General features: G+C 47.3%; 1 protein-coding gene across 3 annotated transcripts in view; it reads right to left on the bottom strand.

Moving 5' to 3' along the window:
• Window positions 1-823: 823 nt before the first annotated feature.
• The window catches only part of LOC141237401 (uncharacterized), a 59,293-nt gene continuing 41,572 nt past the window's right edge, over window positions 824-18,544 (bottom strand). For all 3 annotated transcript variants that reach the window (XM_073668337.1, XM_073668338.1, XM_073668339.1), the window contains exons 5-8: window positions 17,746-17,915; window positions 8,574-8,748; window positions 6,398-6,531; window positions 824-2,913 (exon numbers count right to left, since the gene is read on the bottom strand). In XM_073668337.1, the coding sequence (XP_073524438.1) occupies window positions 2,269-2,913; window positions 6,398-6,531; window positions 8,574-8,748; window positions 17,746-17,915 (1,124 nt within the window). In that variant the 3' untranslated portion in view covers window positions 824-2,268. The remainder of the gene's footprint in view (window positions 2,914-6,397; window positions 6,532-8,573; window positions 8,749-17,745; window positions 17,916-18,544) is intronic.

Genomic DNA, 18,544 nt, shown 5'->3' with positions numbered 1-18,544 from the left:
GATATTCACATGTTCCCTTGTGGAAGCTTGGAGCTATTGCAGTCTGCTTACTTGCTCTTTGGTCCTAGGACGTGTGGTGTAATCTCTCTGAAGTCGGCTCAAGCTAAGTTACTTTCCCCCATGTTTGTTTCCCTTGTTGTCTTTAGTTGTTAGTGAAGACTGACTAGTGCTCATCTACCCCCCTTCCCTATCCAGGGCCAAGCTCTAGGGAAATACAGGGTTTAGGTTCTTGTGCAGCGATTGGTGAGGAACCAAAATAGGGACGATAGATGAGTCAGGGTGATATCAGATCAGCCTAGGAGGTCTCCACTCCCCCTTTCCCTAGTGTCTTGGCTCCTTTCCGCTCTTCTCTTGGTATTGAACTTAGTCTTTCCCACATCTCGTGTGACAGATAGTAGGCGAACATTTTTGTACCTCTTAGACATGGGTGGGTACAATGGTTTGTCCTCCTTGTTGTCTCAGCCACTGGAAGAACGCTTCATTACCAAGATACCACCAGCAAAAATGAAATATTCTAACACAGTGGCTGCTATCAGAACAGTCATCAGCCAGTTGTCACGAGTCCAACTTTCATGTCCCAAGTGGGGAACGTGATGTCTGGACTGGCTGCGGGTGTCTTGGCCTGAATTCGACAGCCTTATGGACATATATGAGGCTTATGCTGTCAGGGCAGGAGACTTGCGGGTGGTCCGGACATTGCAGTCCATACACACACCATAAAAGTTGGACGATTGAAATTTAATAATGCAAATAGACGTACCCAATTATGTCTGCAACATCTAAACATTAATTTCATGACAAAGAAACACATCTCGGGAAAGGTTTATCATCTCTCACTTTATTACCTGGTCTTCAAAAGTAGGAGGATTATTGAGAGAATCCAATAATATCCATATAAAGTAACCACAGGAAATGCAGCCATATTGGTGGTCAATGTTAAAGGGTAACCATATTTTCAAAACTCTTTAGAATAAGCTGTCCTGTGTGTGTACCTGAGGAATAACACTATTTATGGCCATTGTATGACTTGTATTCTGCATTTTTCAACAGTTTTGCCCTCTGCAGGCTCTATCTCTTAATTTGCAATTGACTCTGAGCTGGTGAGAGAAGACTAGTTGCTATGATGTCCCTCATACGCAGCATACGAGGATAGATTTCTGCTCTTCACTCTTTAGTTAGCATACACACAGGGATGCAGTAGCTTGGAGGAAATTATACAGAAGTACTGAGTAGTGTAGATGTGAAATCAGCTCTGAGATGAGTTAAAAGACTTGTTACAAAGCTCAGCATGATCTTTCTGTGTCTCCCTCTTGTCTCACTTTGCCCCTCAATCTACATACACTCTCTATAGAGAATAATAGCAGGTGTAACCAGTGAGTACTGTTTTTTACCCCAGAGTGGATGGCGAGATCAGAAGGCAGTGAGAGAGGAAGAAGTGGCTCATAAGTGGGGAAGAAAGCAGATTTTTCAGATAACATATATCACAACGTTTTTTTTATATTCGCCTGTAATATTGGTTTATGCAAAGTTTATTGAAAGTGGTTCCTTTTTAATCTTATACTCTGGATGCACAGTTGGATCCTGCACTGGCTTTTAACCTTATCGCCTGTGAGTTTGTACATTTTTGTAGTTATTTTTGCGTAGAAAATTATACAACAAAGGTTCATAGTAAAAACATATATTACAAACATGATCCAGGTTGCAGAACGAAGTATCTCTCCTGAAAACGTCTGCAGTATAAAAAGTGGTTCTTTACTGATCTGTTGTGCACACACCGATCAGCCCATTGATTATCTCGTGACAATAGCACTGGTCAAGGTGTGGGAAACATTAGGCACCAAGTGAAAAGTCAGTTTTCAAAGTTGAGGTGTTGGAAGCAGGAAAATGGGCCAGCGTAAAGGTCTGAGCAGCCTACTATGACCAGGGTCTAATTGTGATGACTGGACAATTCCAATACGGGAGGTCTTCTGGGGTGTTCCTGGTGTACAGTGGTTAGTACCTACCAAAAGTGGTTCAAAGAAGGGTAAAACAGTCATGGGCGCCCAAGACTCATTGATGTGTGTCTATTTCATGGTGTCGTAACAAAACTTGAAGGATCTGCTGCTAAGGTCTTGTGCCAAATACCACTAGAAACCTTCAAAGGTCAGAGCTATTTTGGTGGCACATGGAGGACCCACACACTATACGCATACATGTATAAGTGCTCCCATATCACAGTGCTATAAACATAAAATCTTCTATTGTAATTAATGCATCATGATATAAAATTTATCTTCTCATATAGCCGGATACCAGGTGGCCTTCAGAGTCATCATTCTCCGAAATGTCCTCCTCCTCCTCGTAATCGCTGCAGTACTCCTCTACCAGGTCATCATCTAAACAGACATCATTGTGTTGGTCCAGTGCAATCCCAACTTCGTGTGACTCCATAGCGTCTTCTGCCTCCTCATTGGGGACCTCAACTTGTCCAAAACCAGACCAGACCTTTGCTGGGTCTGCTATGGAAACACTGTCTAGATTTATATTGAAGACCCCACTGGTGTCGAGTGGGAGGTTTGAAGAGTCAACCTTGGACTTGACTGGTAGACAGGCAAAGGAAAAGCTGCCAAGTTCACATACAGCAGAGGATGCCCCATTTCCTTGATGTCCCATTGAGAGGTCTTCCTCTTGTCCGCTTGACCCTACGGAGGATGAGACGGCTGAAGGAAGTCCCCCACTTGTCGTCGTCGTGCCACTTGTGTCACTGTCCACAAGTCTTTTTCGGTTTGCATAGCCTCTGTCGCAGCTCTTATGCTCATGTTCTGGCTTTTGCTCCACTTCAAATTTTTCACTTATGTCCACAGGAATGGAGAAAGTCGGGGAGACAAAGTCACTTGTATCAAAAAATGTGCTAGTGGAAGTTGGCAACGATTTCTGAAAGAGAAAGAAAATAGGATTATAAAGATGTCCCATTACACACAAACACACTTTTCTCAGCGCTAACAAGGGCAGGGCTAACAAGGGCAGGGCTAAAAAAGGCAGCGCTAACAAGGGCAGGGCTAACAAGGGCAGGGCTAACAAGGGCAGGGCTAACAAGGGCAGCGCTAACAAGGGCAGAGCTAACAAGGGCAGCGCTAACAAGGGCAGCGCTAACAAGGGCAGCGCTAAGGTTGTAAGTTCGGATACAACCGTTTGCACTGGGTTTGAGACTATAAAGGGCACCTTAAATCACAGAACTCTCCCTTCATTACACCCTATACTCAATATTTCTGAATTGGACAATAACCAGGAGTTATCAAGCAGAATCAGTTTCAGGAAACTCTCCTGTTATGCAGCCTTTTGATTGCACAAGGACTAATCTAGAGAGGTTTCCTTCAGGATCTACTAAAAAGAAGTAACACATACTTTTTTTTTCCCACCTAGCTTTTTTCAAAACCTCTTTCCGAAAAAGAAAAAACTTGTCATGTGAACAGCAGGGGCATGTGAACATGGAGTTCTTTCAGGAGCTTTTGGAGCGGAAACTTATGAAATCCTCCCCAAAAATTTGGAGGTTCTGTGCAGTTTATTCTCTGAAAACTCTGCAAAAAAGACTCCATGTGCACATAACCCCAAAAAAGGATTTCCATAAGATATGAATTGAGATAAATTCCCAAGCATTTTTTCAGGATTCCAGAGAGGATCTTCTCCAAAAACTCCATGTGAACATAGCCTAACTCTCCTATCTACTCTTGTATACCACAGCCAACCATGAATTGAGTTCAGATGCATACTATAGGACATTGGTCTTCAGACTTGCCAGAAAATTTGGTGACATCCGTGGCCGGTTCCTCTGTCTCTGATCACATTAAACATTTAGATAATGGAGATACGGGTATGCTGCGCTGCTGCTCGATATGAAGTAAGGATATCCAGACAATCCGGAGTATTGCAGAATAATTGCGGTTTTATTCTCAACGTGATTCAAAGTCTTTATGACTTCTTCATTAGGAGAACCAAATAAAAAAAATGACTGGTGGTCATACACTGGCTGGAACGAGGGAGAACCTTCAACCTTGTTCCTGAGATGGGATCTGCATCTTTGTCCAGAACAAGGTTCTCCCCCCATTCTGGTCAGTGTCTGACCACCAGTATGTGGAGAGGTTGCAGCTCATGCGCCGGAAATCTCCAATGAATGTAGAAAGTCGGAGCATGTGCTGCAACCTCTCCATATACCGGTGGTAAGACAATGGCTGGAACGAGGGGAGGTAGATGTGGATCCAACGTCCAGGACCAGCACCTATCTGAAATTTCTGACACATCCTACTGATATGCCATAAATGTCTCTAGTAAGACCACCCCATTAAAGAGGGCCTGCCACCAGGCCAAGAGTGTGTTCATCGATTCTTATGGTCTTTAATAATTACCATGTGAGCAATGTCCCCTTGGCAAAGATCACAAAAAAACAAAAAGGCCGATATCTGTGCAACCGTATGACAGATGAAAAAAAAAACAAAACAGAAAATTCAAGGGAACAAAAACTGGTCACTTTTGATCTGGTGACAGGTCGTCATTACACCAAAGCTTTTTACCAGCTAAGATATGTTGAACAAAACAAAAAAAAAGTGACTTGCACAAATCATAAATGAGGTTACAATGAACATCCCCGACCTGGTACAGATCAATAAATCTCTCCCAATATCTGCATACACTGTCTATCTGACTGTACCCCTAAAAAGTTCTTCCAAAAAAAGTTGCAAAAGGGCAGCGATGATCACTTCATAGTCTGTAATAATAGAGTTCAGGGTCTATGGAGCCAACACTTTTTTTTTATTCTTTCTTTCTCTTTATTTTTCTCTCGCTCTCTTACTTTCTCTATCTTTATTTCTCTCTTTCTTTCTCTCACTTTCTCCATCTTTATTTCTCTTTCTTTCTCTCGCTCTCGCTTTCTGTATCTTTATTTCTCTCTTTCTTCCTTTCTTTCTTTATTTCTCTCTCTTTATCAATCTTTATTTCTCTCTTTTTTTCTCACTTTCTATATCTTTATTTCTCTCTTTCTTCCTTTCTTTATCTTTATTTCTCTTTCTTTATCTTTATTTCTCTCTCTTTATCAATCTTTATGTCTCTTTTTTTCTCACTTTCTGTATCTTTATTTCTCTCTCTTTCTCAATCTTTATTTTGCTCTCTCTTTCTCACTCTCTCTTACTTTCTCTCTTACTTTCTCTATCTTTATTTGTCTCTTTTTCTTTCTTACTTTCTTTCTCTCTTTCTTTTATATCATCACAGCCAAAACCATGATCCTGCAGTTTCCTGTGTAGGTTCTCTGCTAATGATATTTAGTATTTTCTATACCCCGACTAGTCATATGTTATATATAAATTAGAATATAGTCTATATTTATACTTATATCTAATCATTTAGCAATGAAAGAAATTCTTTTTGGCAGACTGCTGGTATTATGTGAAGTGAACGGCTCTCCCTACGACCTTGACATACCCCTCTCCGCGTTCTCCCTTTGATGCCGAGCCATGGACCAATTAAAGATACTGAACGGAAGAGAACTAGAAAATAATTCACATGCAGTCAAAGGGGAAATCCAGTGAAGGCCGTATCCTCCTTCACAGACAATTTTTTTTTATTGCTTCAGTGCATCTAAAATTTAAAAAAAATAATGAAGAAAATTGTTTTTGTTTTTTTTTACGAGCAGCCGGATAGACATCATAAATGGCTCACTGCCTGTGCCTCTGTTTTCAGCACATCTGGCTTGCGCTTTCAGTTTACCCTTTAATTCCGGGTCTTAAAGGGGATTGTCCTTAGGATGTCAGATCATGGGGGTCCGACACCTCCACCAATCAGCTGTTTGCGGGTTCAGCAGTACAAAGCACAGCACCGTACGCTGCATAGTGGTCACACTCGGGTACTGCAGCTCAGCTCCTAATGAGGCTTAATGACCTAAGAGTCCTACGAATAGGTCATCAATATTTAAGTCCTGGAAAACCCCTTTATGGATTGTGTTTCTAACGCTGGACCTAGAAAAAGAAGACTATCAGACTTGGCAATATTGGCTGGATAACTGGACCATCTAATAAGTAATGGGGCCTCCTGGTTCTATCCAGCAGCAGATATAGGGGAACATAAGGGTCAGACAGAAGGTATTTAGCTTCCCAATCTTTTCTTGGGCAGCTTAAACTCACTCTTCTTCAAATTAAAGGCTCCCATAAACATTAGACTAATGGACCGATATGGATGGGTTAAGCCGACGGTCTAACATGTATGGGGGGTGCCGGCCGATTGATGGACAGCCACCCAATGTGTATGACCAGCTTAAAAACACATATGCATGCTCGGCCAAGATGAGTGTGTATTGCTCTGGGATATAAGAGAAAAAAGATCATAGAAAGTCATAAAGTTAGTCCCCTATAAAAAGAAAGACCATACATACCAAAACCTTTGGGATTCGAGTCTTCACTGTGCAGATAAACCCCGCTTTGTCCAGTCCACATAAGCACAAGACTAAACCAACCAGGAGCAGAACTCCGCAGACTACCGATACAATTATATACACCGTGCTGCTCCCTGGAAGAAGAAAAGAATTTTAAGTTAAATGTGCAAATAATATACAGACTGGGTCTCACTGATAGTTCAGGCCAGAAAGGGACGGGTGGATAGGAGGGTATGCTTGTGCAGGTATCTAGACAGTTAGGATCAGAGTTCTCTCCGATCCGGTCCTCTGACATAGAACTCAGCTATTAGTCACAGCCGGTACAGAAATACTTTCTATCTGTGCTGGAAATGTTCAATACAGGCTGTTGTCTGCAATAGAAAACCCATTTTCAAATATCTTATTAGAAACTTATTAGAGGGAGTTCAGATGAAGACCGTCCACATGATATATCTATTGACTGGCCACTTTAGTGGAGACACCCATCTAGTAGCACGTTGGACCACCTTTGTCCTTTAGAACTGCAGCAATTTATAGTTTTAAAGCTTCTACTGGGTGTTCAGATCATTCTACTGGAATATTGGCTCTTGTGGACAGAATCGCTTCTCCCAGATACCTAAAATTATCTGGAGGTCCTGAGATGTGCTGAAGAACCCATTCTACCTCATCCCAGAGATGACCTACAGGAGTAAGATCTGGGGACTGTGAAGTCCTTGGGTCATTCTACAGGAATATTGGCCCATGTGGACAAAATCGCTTCTCCCAGATACCTAAAATAAGCTGGAGGTCCTGAGATGTGCTGAAGAACCCATTCTACCTCACCCCAGAGATGATCTACAGGAGTAAGATCTGAGGACTGTGAAGTCCCGAGAGGCTAAGAAAACTGGCTGCCATGTTCCTGGAAAAGATCCACAACTATACGACCTTTATAGCATGGGGCACTGCTGCCAAGAAGAGATGAACTTGGGTCAGCTACAATTCTTAGGGTAAGCTCGTGTCCATCTATTGGTGTAAGAGGACCCCGTGAGTTGCCAAACCCCCCACCCCCATCATTACTTCATCAGCCTGAACTGTGGACAGGAAGGGGGTCATCGATTCATGCCGCTTGTTCCAAATTCCGACTTTTCCTTCCACATGGCACAATAGTATTCTGGATTCATCTGACCAAGCGATGTTTCTCCACTGCCATTTTTGCCCACTTGAGTTTTGCCTTTGTTTCCCTAACGTTGCCCATACACATTCGATGGCTGTTGGTCAAATGACCGTACGGCCGTCAGTCATTGCTCTCGACACCGCCACACATAGGAAGGCTCGGCCGTGCGCTCCTGTGTTCCCTACGAGAGAGCCGCTACCAGATGATTTTCAGCTCTCCTTCAAACAAAAAGGATCAGACGATTGAATTCCAACTTCCCGATCCTTATGTCCCCCACCATAATTTATAGCCTGAAATAAAATTAGATGATCGACTGACCCTGCAGAAATCGATGGATTTAACTGACTTTTATGTAATGTTTATAGGGGCCTTTAAAAAGTAATAGGAGGAACAAGGCAAAGAGGAAGACCAGCAACCCGATGATACTGGCAGAGACCCTGGTGGACCTATCTAGGCTTACACAAGATCGATCTTCCTACAGAGCGTTCATCCATCAAGTCGCCATGGCTCGAGATCGAGCTGAAGTCCATTAATAATAATAATTAAAAAGTAATAGCCATGAAACTTGTAGTCTACTCTTATAGACTGTCCATGTTAAGCAACGACACGTCAGTTGGATACCAACGTTGTAGTCAGGAGCATTTATCTAGAGTGATTCTTCACAACCTCCTTTGATCCCTTGGAGTCTACAGGATCCCCCTTAGCTGGATATTGTTCCTTGGTCACAACATGGCAAGAGAAAACCCCACAACTTTGGCACTTTGTGAAAAACTCTCCCTGACTTGTCCAGCAATGACGACCTGGCCTCAGTCAAAGACTCTCAGATCACTCAATTCTTCTTCTAAGAAAACCCAATCGTGAAAGGTCCGGTGTCTCTAATCAAGTGGCCACTAAGCGTAGATGGCCCAAGTCTGCGAGAGAGAGAGCCACCGGCGCATAGAGAAGGTGCCAAGTGGGGAACCCATGTTATGTGATGTCTACACTGCAGTGCCCATGCTATCATCACATAGGACTTCCACTTACTGCTCACAAGGCTGTCTGTGGTGACACATTTCATCGTGGATGGTATTGGTGGCTTTAGAGGCCTGGAGTTGGAATCTGCGGTTACATTTACGGACACGCAATAGTTGGTATTTGGCAGCACAGAGTAGATAAATGTAGTATTCTCCTCACTGATATGCTCATCCTGGAATGACACCTGTGAATAAAGGATTGGGGTTAATGAAAAGTGGCCCATTGGCAGTCATACAATATATTTCTGTGAGAAAACCCATTTTCCATAGGGTGATCCCATGTAAAAAAAAGAGCATCCTTCGCTGTGGAGGACCCGTCCTGTACTGCATTACACAAACAACACATTGATATGAATAGTTAATGTGTAATACTTAATTCCCCCTGCAGGGGCACTGTAGGGAGACTGAACACTTGCCGCCAACTTTCATCACAGATTACAGCTGATCGCTTATGATCAGTTTATTGTCAACGGTCCCATCTAATAAATAGAGATGATTCCTTTTATGAATGAAATATACAATTCCTTCAGATTCAGGGAAAGCTGCCCAATAACATTTCTTACGCCCCAGATGTAAATCATCAAAATTTTTTGCCAACACAACGTTACCGAAACTTTGTGTCCCCATGGTGCCGAAATATGATCACAAAAATAAGACCTGCCACGTGTTTCGTAACAGTGACAGCCACGGCTTAAGACAGGAGTCAGAAACATGACAGCTGCCAGGCACTGCACAGTATGAATGAGCCTGGCAGGCACTGGAGTACGGCACCCTATGGCGGATGGGTCAGAAGAGCTAATCCGTGCCGATCTCGCTAAAATTTTACACCTTCCCTGGGACACTGTTCTGCATATACAGTCCAGGATACTGTCGAGTTCTCTCTCTTCCCGAGGTAGACCCACCCGTACAGGTCATTTTATTTCAGGAACTTCTGACTTTGCTCTTCATTTTTGTAACGGGTCTGGGAGGCGGAACCTCTGAGCTACTATACAAGGGGGCAGTCCTTGTAAGGGAGCGGGTGGCGACCAGGGAAGACGGGCAGGAGGTCACAGCAGGTGACCGGGACAGTCTCTGAGTGAACGGGCTGGAGGTCACGGCAAGTGACCAGGGCAGTCTCTGGATGAACGGGCTGATGGTCACGGCAAGTGACCGGGGCAGTCTCTGAATAAAGGGTTGGTACGACCTGTGGCGGCTGATGATAGACGTGAGCTCCCAGGTGAGCAGGCGAGAGTCTCTGGATGAACGGGTGGTCACAGCATGTGACGGCGGAGCCTCCAGGAAGACCAACAGACAGGCGGCAGATGAGCGCTCCCAGGTGAGCGGGCAGAAGTCTCTGGACAGGCGGGTGGTCACAGCACGTGACGGCAGAGCCTCCAGGTAGGCTAGCAGACAGGCAGCAGATGAGCGCTCCCAGGTGAGCGAGCAGGAGTCACTGGACAGGCAGGTGGTCACAGCACGTGACGGCGGAGCCTCCAGGTAGACTAGCAGGCAGGTAGCTGGTGTGTGCTCCCAGGTGAGCGGGCAAGCTGGTCCATAGACAGACTGACAGGAGTTGGTAGGCAGACCGTCGGACCTCGGGCAAGCAGGCAGGTGGCTGATGTGCGCTCCCAGGTGAGCGGGCAGGCTGGTCCTTAGACAGACTGACAGGAGTAGTAAGGCAGACCGTCGGACCTCAGACTAGCAGGCAGGTAGCAGATAATCAGGCAGGATTCTGGCAGGTAACTGGCAACGGGACCTGAGGGCTGAAGCAGAGTAGTGAACAGTGCAACAACATTGCTCGGGCACCTCCATTTTGGAGGAGGTGCCTTATATATGGTGAAGTCCTCCGGCCATTGGCCGGGGACTCCTTAGGACGGCGAGCGCGGCCCCTTTAAGAGGGAGGGAGAGCGCGCGCGCGCGCCCCAAGCACAGTGGCCGGGAAGGAGCGCGCGCTGCCAGCAGAGCGGGAGGAGGACGCCGGGCACGGAGCAGAGAGGTAAGGGGAACAGCGTCCCTGCCTAGCAGAGGGCAGGGACGCCGGCGCTACAGTACCCCCCCCTTTAGGCCCCCCCTTTTTTAGGCCAGACAGAAATTTAGCAAGGATGAGAGGGGCATGGATGTTCTCCCGGGGCTCCCACGTTCTCTCCTCAGGACCAAACCCCCTCCAATCTACTAGAAAAAAGGTCTTTCCTCTTACCCTTTTGGTGGCAAGAATGTTCTCTACCTCAAACTCATCCTCAGCAGAAACCGGAGCAGGAGGCGTACCTGTAGACTTGGAAAAAGAGTTAAGTACCACAGGTTTGAGGAGAGATACATGGAAGGAGTTAGGGATCCGTAAGTTGGCCGGGAGTTTTAATTTATAGGCCACCGGGTTGATCTGACTGATGACCTCCAGAGGACCGATGAACCGAGGCCCTAACTTGTAAGAAGGTATCTTGAGTCGGACATATTTAGATGAGAGCCAGACTTTATCTCCAGGACGAAATTGTGGAGGATCCAGGCGTTTTTTGTCAGCGTGTCTTTTCATCCGTTCGGACGACTGAAGGAGTGCGGACCGGGTACTCTACCAGATGGAGGAAAATTTGCTAACGAGAGATTCCGCAGCCGGGTTGTCCACAGAGGTGGAGACAGGAAAAGGAATCCGAGGATGCTGACCGAAGACTACAAAAAACGGGGATTTGGAGGAGGATTCGCTCTCGTGATTGTTATAGGAGAACTCGGCCCAAGGTAGGAGATCCACCCAGTCAGAATGATGGGCATTAACGAAGTGCCGGAGGTAACTGGTCAGGTTCTGATTGATCCGCTCCACTTGACCATTGGACTGTGGGTGGTAAGCGGAAGAGAAGTCCAGGGTGACGTCTAGCAGTTTACAAGTGGCTCTCCAGAAACGTGAGGTGAACTGTACCCCACGATCCGACACGATGTGGAGGGGCAGGCCATGAAGACGGAAGATGTGGCGGATAAAGTCTTTAGCCAGCTCGGGTGCAGATGGGAGGCCAGGCACGGGAATAAAGTGAGCCATCTTGGAAAAGCGGTCAGCAACCACTCAAATGACCGTACAACCGGCAGAGACGGGGAGATCAGTTATGAAGTCCATAGCAATATGCTGCCAGGGGGCAGCAGGCACAGGAAGCGGAAGAAGGCGACCGGCTGGCAGGTGTCTCGGAACTTTGTTGCGGGCGCAGGACACACAGGCAGAAACAAAGTCTATTACGTCCTTGTGCAGGGTAGGCCACCAGTAGTGCCGGGCAATAAGCTGGAGGGTCTTTTTCTGACCGGCGTGGCCAGCTAGTTTAGACGAGTGACCCCAGTGTAGGATCTTCTCCCGATCAGGTACTGATACGAACGTTTTACCGGGAGGGAGACGATTTAGACTCACGGGAGCCACCTGCATTACTCTGGCGGGATCGATGATATGTTTAGGTTCTTCCTCGAGATCGGACACCAGAAAGGATCGGGACAAGGCATCTGCTTTGACGTTTTTGTCAGCCGGGCGAAAATGAAGAACAAAATCAAAGCGAGCAAAAAACAAGGACCACCGGGCTTGGCGCGGGTTAAGTCTCTGGGCATGCTGGAGGTAAGCCAAGTTCTTGTGGTCAGTGTAAATTATTACCGGGTGAAGAGCCCCCTCGAGTAGGTAACGCCACTCCTCCAATGCCAGTTTGATGGCCAATAACTCTCGGTCTCCTATGGAATAGTTGCGCTCAGAAGAGGAGAAGAGTTTGGAGAAGAAGCCACAAGTTACCATTCTCCCGGAAGATGATTTTTGAGTAAGTACCGCTCCGGCTCCGGAGGAGGAGGCGTCAACTTCCAGGAAGAACTGCTTGTTGCCGTCCGGGCGATGCAGCACCGGGGCGGAAGAGAAGGCCTGTTTTAGGGAAAGAAAGGCCTCCTCTGCTTCGGGCGGCCACTCTTTGGGATTAGTACCCTTACGGGTGAGCGCGGAAATTGGGGCAGTCCGGGAAGAGAAGTGTGGTATGAAGAGGCGGTAGTAGTTGGCGAAGCCCAGGAATCGCTGAATGGCCTTCAACCCCTCCGGTCGAGGCCATTTCTCGATGGCAGACAGTTTCTCTGGATCCATTCGTAGGCCGGTCTGAGAAATAATGTAGCCCAAAAACGGAAGCGAGGTCTGCTCAAAGAGGCACTTCTCGTATTTAGCGAAGAGGTGATTCTGCCTGAGGATGAGCAGGACCTGACGAACGTCCCTCCGGTGAGTCTGGAGATCCGGAGAGAAGACCAAGATGTCGTCCAGGTACACCACTACGCAGGAGTAGAGAAGGTCCCGGAAGATGTCATTGACCAACTCTTGAAAGACGGCAGGAGCGTTACAGAGACCAAAGGGCATTACCAGATATTCATAGTGGCCGTCCCGGGTGTTGAATGCCGTCTTCCATTCATCCCCCTGACGGATACGAACCAGGTTGTACGCCCCACGGAGGTCCAGTTTGGTGAAGATTCTAGCCCCCCTCAGGCGATCAAATAACTCCGGAATGAGCGGAAGGGGGTACTTATTCTTCACCGTGATCTGGTTAAGGCCTCTATAGTCTATACAGGGACGGAGAGAGCCGTCCTTCTTTTTGACGAAAAAGAAGCCTGCTCCCGCCGGAGAGGTAGATTTCCGGATGAATCCCCTGGCCAGATTCTCCTCAATATATTCGGACATCGACCGGGTCTCAGCAGCGGATAAAGGATAAATACGCCCACGGGGAGGAGTAGTACCAGGTAACAGGTCGATAGGGCAGTCGTATGGTCTATGAGGAGGTAGTGTCTCTGCTTCCTTTTTATTAAAGACATCAGCATAAGACCAATAAGGAATCGGAAGTCCAGGTAGATTAGCTGGGGTAGGAGAAGGACGGACGGGATGGACGGGAACCAGACAGGTCTTATGGCAGTCCTGTCCCCAGCGAAGGACTTCTCCGGTCTGCCAGTCAAGCACGGGTGCATGTCTCTGGAGCCAAGGTAGGCCTAGCAAGAGGGCGTGAGAGAGTCCAGGCAGAACATGAAAGGAGATGCTCTCAGAATGCAGCATTCCCACTTGCAGAGTTACGGATTCGGTGATGAGTTGGATGGGACGTGGTAAGAGGCCCCCATCCACAGCAGCGACAGGTATTGGTACAGCCAGAGGTTTGGTGGGAATGCGGTATTTTTCTACCAGGGACTGTGAGATAAGATTCCCGGCCGCTCCAGAGTCAAGTTGGGCTAGTTCGAAATAACGATTCTCCCCGCAGATAATTGAGACTGACAGTAGCAGAGATGGAGAGGATTTATTCGTGTCTAGGTTGACCTCTCTGAGCGAACCTAGACACAGGCGTTTCCCGACTTCTCCGGGCAGGTACGGATCCGGTGCTCCTTACTGCCACAGTAGAAGCAGCTCCCTTCGGCACGGCGTAAGTCCTGACGGGTTTTGACCATCTTGGTCTGGTCGACCTGCATAGGCTCAGGAGAGTGTACCTGGGGAGAGACGGATGGAGTGACGGGTTTCTGAAAAGTAGGAACTAGACGTGGAAACCTCCTCTCACGGGTGACCTCTTTGGCACGCTCCTGGAACCGTAGGTCAATCCGGGTGGCAAGAGTTATGTCATCGAGAGTGGTAGGGATGTCCCGACCGGCAAGTTCATCTTTAATACGGCCGGACAGACCCTCCCAGAAGACGGATACCAGAGCGTCGTTATCCCAGGCCAGCTCCGAGGCAAGGGTACGGAACCGTATGGCATATTGGCTCATGGTGAGACTTCCCTGACGGAGGCGTAGCAGAGATGATGCGGATGAGGTCTTCCGTCCGGGTTCGTCGAAGACTTTCCGGAAAGCCGTGAGAAAGGCAGGCAAGTCGGACACCAGGGGGTCTCCTCTCTCCCATAGAGGATTTAGCCAGGCCAGGGCCTCCCCGGTGAGATGGGACATGATGAATGCAATTTTGGCCCGGTCGGAGTTAAACTGGTGGGACAATAGTTCAAAGTGCAGGGTGCACTGATTTATGAAGCCCCGAGCCTGGGCGGAGTCGACTCCGAAGCGAGGAGGTGCAGAAAGCCGGGGTCCGGGGTAGGATACCATGGTATTAGTGGGCAGCGGGGCTGCCGGATTGCGAGACATGGCACTGGCGGAGGTTGCTGGTGGAGCAGTCAGAGTGTCCAGGCGAGTATTGACATTCCGCAGGTGACCCAGGATGGACTCCTGTTGGGACCTTTGACGGGACAGTTCATGACACAGGTCCGAGAGCGAGGGAGCTTGGGTGCCACCGGGTTCCATGGCCCAAGCAAACTGTAACGGGTCTGGGAGGCGGAACCTCTGAGCTACTATACAAGGGGGCAGTCCTTGTAAGGGAGCGGGTGGCGACCAGGGAAGACGGGCAGGAGGTCACAGCAGGTGACCGGGACAGTCTCTGAGTGAACGGGCTGGAGGTCACGGCAAGTGACCGGGGCAGTCTCTGGATGAACGGGCTGATGGTCACGGCAAGTGACCGGGGCAGTCTCTGAATAAAGGGTTGGTACGACCTGTGGCGGCTGATGATAGACGTGAGCTCCCAGGTGAGCAGGCGAGAGTCTCTGGATGAACGGGTGGTCACAGCATGTGACGGCGGAGCCTCCAGGAAGACCAACAGACAGGCGGCAGATGAGCGCTCCCAGGTGAGCGGGCAGAAGTCTCTGGACAGGCGGGTGGTCACAGCACGTGACGGCAGAGCCTCCAGGTAGGCTAGCAGACAGGCAGCAGATGAGCGCTCCCAGGTGAGCGAGCAGGAGTCACTGGACAGGCAGGTGGTCACAGCACGTGACGGGGGAGTCTCCAGGTAGACTAGCAGGCAGGTAGCAGGTGTGTGCTCCCAGGTGAGCGGGCAAGCTGGTCCATAGACAGACTGACAGGAGTTGGTAGGCAGACCGTCGGACCTCGGGCAAGCAGGCAGGTGGCTGATGTGCGCTCCCAGGTGAGCGGGCAGGCTGGTCCTTAGACAGACTGACAGGAGTAGTAAGGCAGACCGTCGGACCTCAGACTAGCAGGCAGGTAGCAGATAATCAGGCAGGATTCTGGCAGGTAACTGGCAACGGGACCTGAGGGCTGAAGCAGAGTAGTGAACAGTGCAACAACATTGCTCGGGCACCTCCATTTTGGAGGAGGTGCCTTTTATATGGGAGGTCCTCCGGCAATTGGCCGGGGACACCTTAGGACGGCGCGCGCGGCCCCTTTAAGAGGGAGGGAGAGCGCGCGCGCGCGCCCTAAGCACAGTGGCCGGGAAGGAGCGCGCGCTGCCAGCAGAGAGGGAGGAGGACGCCGGGCACGGAGCAGAGAGGTAAGGGGAACAGCGTCCCTGCCTAGCAGAGGGCAGGGACGCCGGCGCTACAATTTTATAATCTCCTTTTATTGTAACTTGTTACTGCCATGACTCAATCTCAGGAACCCTAATATTATAGGCATAAACTGAGCTCGTGGCTCACTGTTAGTGTTTCTGCCATCCATACTACAATTACTGAAATTGATACCACACTGAGCTCGTGGAGTGTTTCTGCCTTCTATATTACAGTTCCTGAATTTGATACCACACTGAGCTTGTGGCTCACTGTTAGTGTTTCGGCCTTCCATACTACAATTACTGAATTTGATACCACACTGAGCTCGTGGAGTGTTTCTGCCTTCTATATTACAGTTCCTGAATTTGATACCACACTGAGCTCGTGGCTCACTGTTAGTGTTTCTGCCTTCCATACTACAGTTCCTGAATTTGATACCACACTTAGCTCGTGGCTCACTGTTAGTGTTTTGGCCTTCCATACTACAATTACTGAATTTGATACCACACTGAGCTTTTGGCTCACTGTTAGTGTTTCTGCCTTCCATACTACAGTTCCTGAATTTGATACCACACTTAGCTCGTGGCTCACTGTTAGTGTTTCGGCCTTCCATACTACAATTACTGAATTTGATACCACACTGAGCTCGTGGAGTGTTTCTGCCTTCTATATTACAGTTCCTGAATTTGATACCACACTGAGCTCGTGGCTCACTGTTAGTGTTTCTGCCTTCCATACTACAGTTCCTAAATTTCATACTAGAAAGCTACAAAAAAGGAAAAAAAATTTACTCAGCTAACAACCATAATAATATTCTTGTGAACCTGTGTTATTCAGCCATCATCTGCCTCTAACAGTCAGCATGATGCGGAGCTCTAGTGTGGCTGTTAACCTGTTAAATGCCGCTGTCAACCTCTGACATACTTTTGCTATGCACAGCAGTACTCTGGTATTGCTGTGTATAACACAAGTAATTTGATGATCTCAGGTTTAAGCCCCCTGAGGGACTAATGAATACAGTAGAGAGTTAATAAAAAATGTTTTTAAAAATAAGTATATAAAAAAACATAAAAATATAAAAGTTCAAATAACTACCTTTTCCGAAGAAATAAAAAATACACATATTTGATATCACTGTGTTTGTAAAAGTCCAATCTATCAAAATATAAAATAAATTAACCCGATCGGCAAACAGCATAATGAGAAAAAAAGAGGAGATCAAAACATTGTAGCTACCACAAAATGGTCAGTTCGGGGCGCAAAAAATAAGCCATTACCCAGCCCCACTGACCGAAAATTGAAAATGTTACAGGTCTCGGAAAATGGAGACAGAAGTAAATTTTTTTCTTTCATTACAGTAAAAAAAAGCAAAAATTATATACATGTTCTGAGTACTCGTACTGACCTGGATAATCATATTTCCAAGTCAGTTTTACCGTATAATGAACATGGTAAATAAAAAACCCAAAAAACAATTGCGGAATTGCGCTTTTTTTGATGCACTTGGATTTTTTTTTACCGCTTTCCAGTATATCACTTGATTAAATTAATGGAGTCCTTCTAATGTACAACTCGTCCCGCAAAAAACAAGCCCTTATACGGCTACATGGACGGAGCAATAAAAAAGTTATAACTCTTGGAAGAAGGAGAGCAGAAAAAACGAAAGCACAAAATTGGAAAATCACGGGGTCGGAAAAAGGTTAAAGAGCTGAGCGAGGGAGAGTGCGGATCGCCATTCCACATCAGCATTTTTTTTTCTGTATCCGTTTTAATATCTATTTTTTGCATGGATGTAACGTGTTTACTCTGATCAATGGGTATATTTATGTGCGAAGAACATAAGTCACTTACACAGCAATGGGAAAAGGGCAAAAAAAAGGCAAAAACAACAGCAACAACAACAAGTAAATTGGCTCTGCTTACCGCTGTATTGTTCTGCACCATAATTCTGCAGTTCATCCGTGCAAAGACATTATTGCTAACCAGGCTGATAATCTTGTCTTCTCTCCATAAGGAAGAGACTGGAGGCTGGATAGAAACTTGGATGCCGCGGTCGCATGTCACAATATCCACTATTGGTGGCCCCAGAACAGCTGGAAACATAACACACAAATGGCAGAATTAGTGACACCATTATCAGGAGGACGGCTTAGGGCAGAGGTGGTCACAGCCCTTGCTCTGCCCCAACCAGTATCCATACACAATATATACATCGATCAGTCATAACATTAAAACCACCTATGTAATCTATTATTCTCTCCTGCTGTGCCACCAAAAGAGCTGAGAGGTGGACTCCACAAGAAATAGTCCCATGGTACCTGGCACCTCCTTTAAAGTCCTGTGCGTTGCTTGTGCAGCCTCCAAAGATCGGCCTTGTTTAGCAGCACAAAAGTGCACTGCCATTAGGGAATTTGGTGGCCAAGAACAGGGAGACTCTTAGGTAGGTGGTACATGTCACAGCCACATGATACCAGGAGCCAAGGTTACCAAGTTGAACATCTCCATGCCCCTGTGCTTGTCTTGTTCTCATAGTGCCATCTCTTTCCCATGTAAGTGTTTCACACGCACCTGGCCGTCTACATGTCATTCTTCAGACCATTCCACCTTCTTCCATTGCCCATTGGTCTACTTTTGATGATCACGTGGCCATTGTAGGTGGTTTGGTGGTAGACAGAGGTCAGCATTGGCCCTCTGACCCTCTCCGATACTTTTCTATCATAGC

Source organism: Phyllobates terribilis, unplaced genomic scaffold, assembly GCF_046119375.1.
Source record: "Phyllobates terribilis strain yellow unplaced genomic scaffold, ASM4611937v1 Scaffold_2__4_contigs__length_985480577, whole genome shotgun sequence".
NCBI classification, from domain to species: Eukaryota; Metazoa; Chordata; class Amphibia; order Anura; family Dendrobatidae; genus Phyllobates; species Phyllobates terribilis.
Note: the sequence above shows the minus strand (reverse complement) of the source record. Positions and strands in the feature narration are given on the sequence as shown.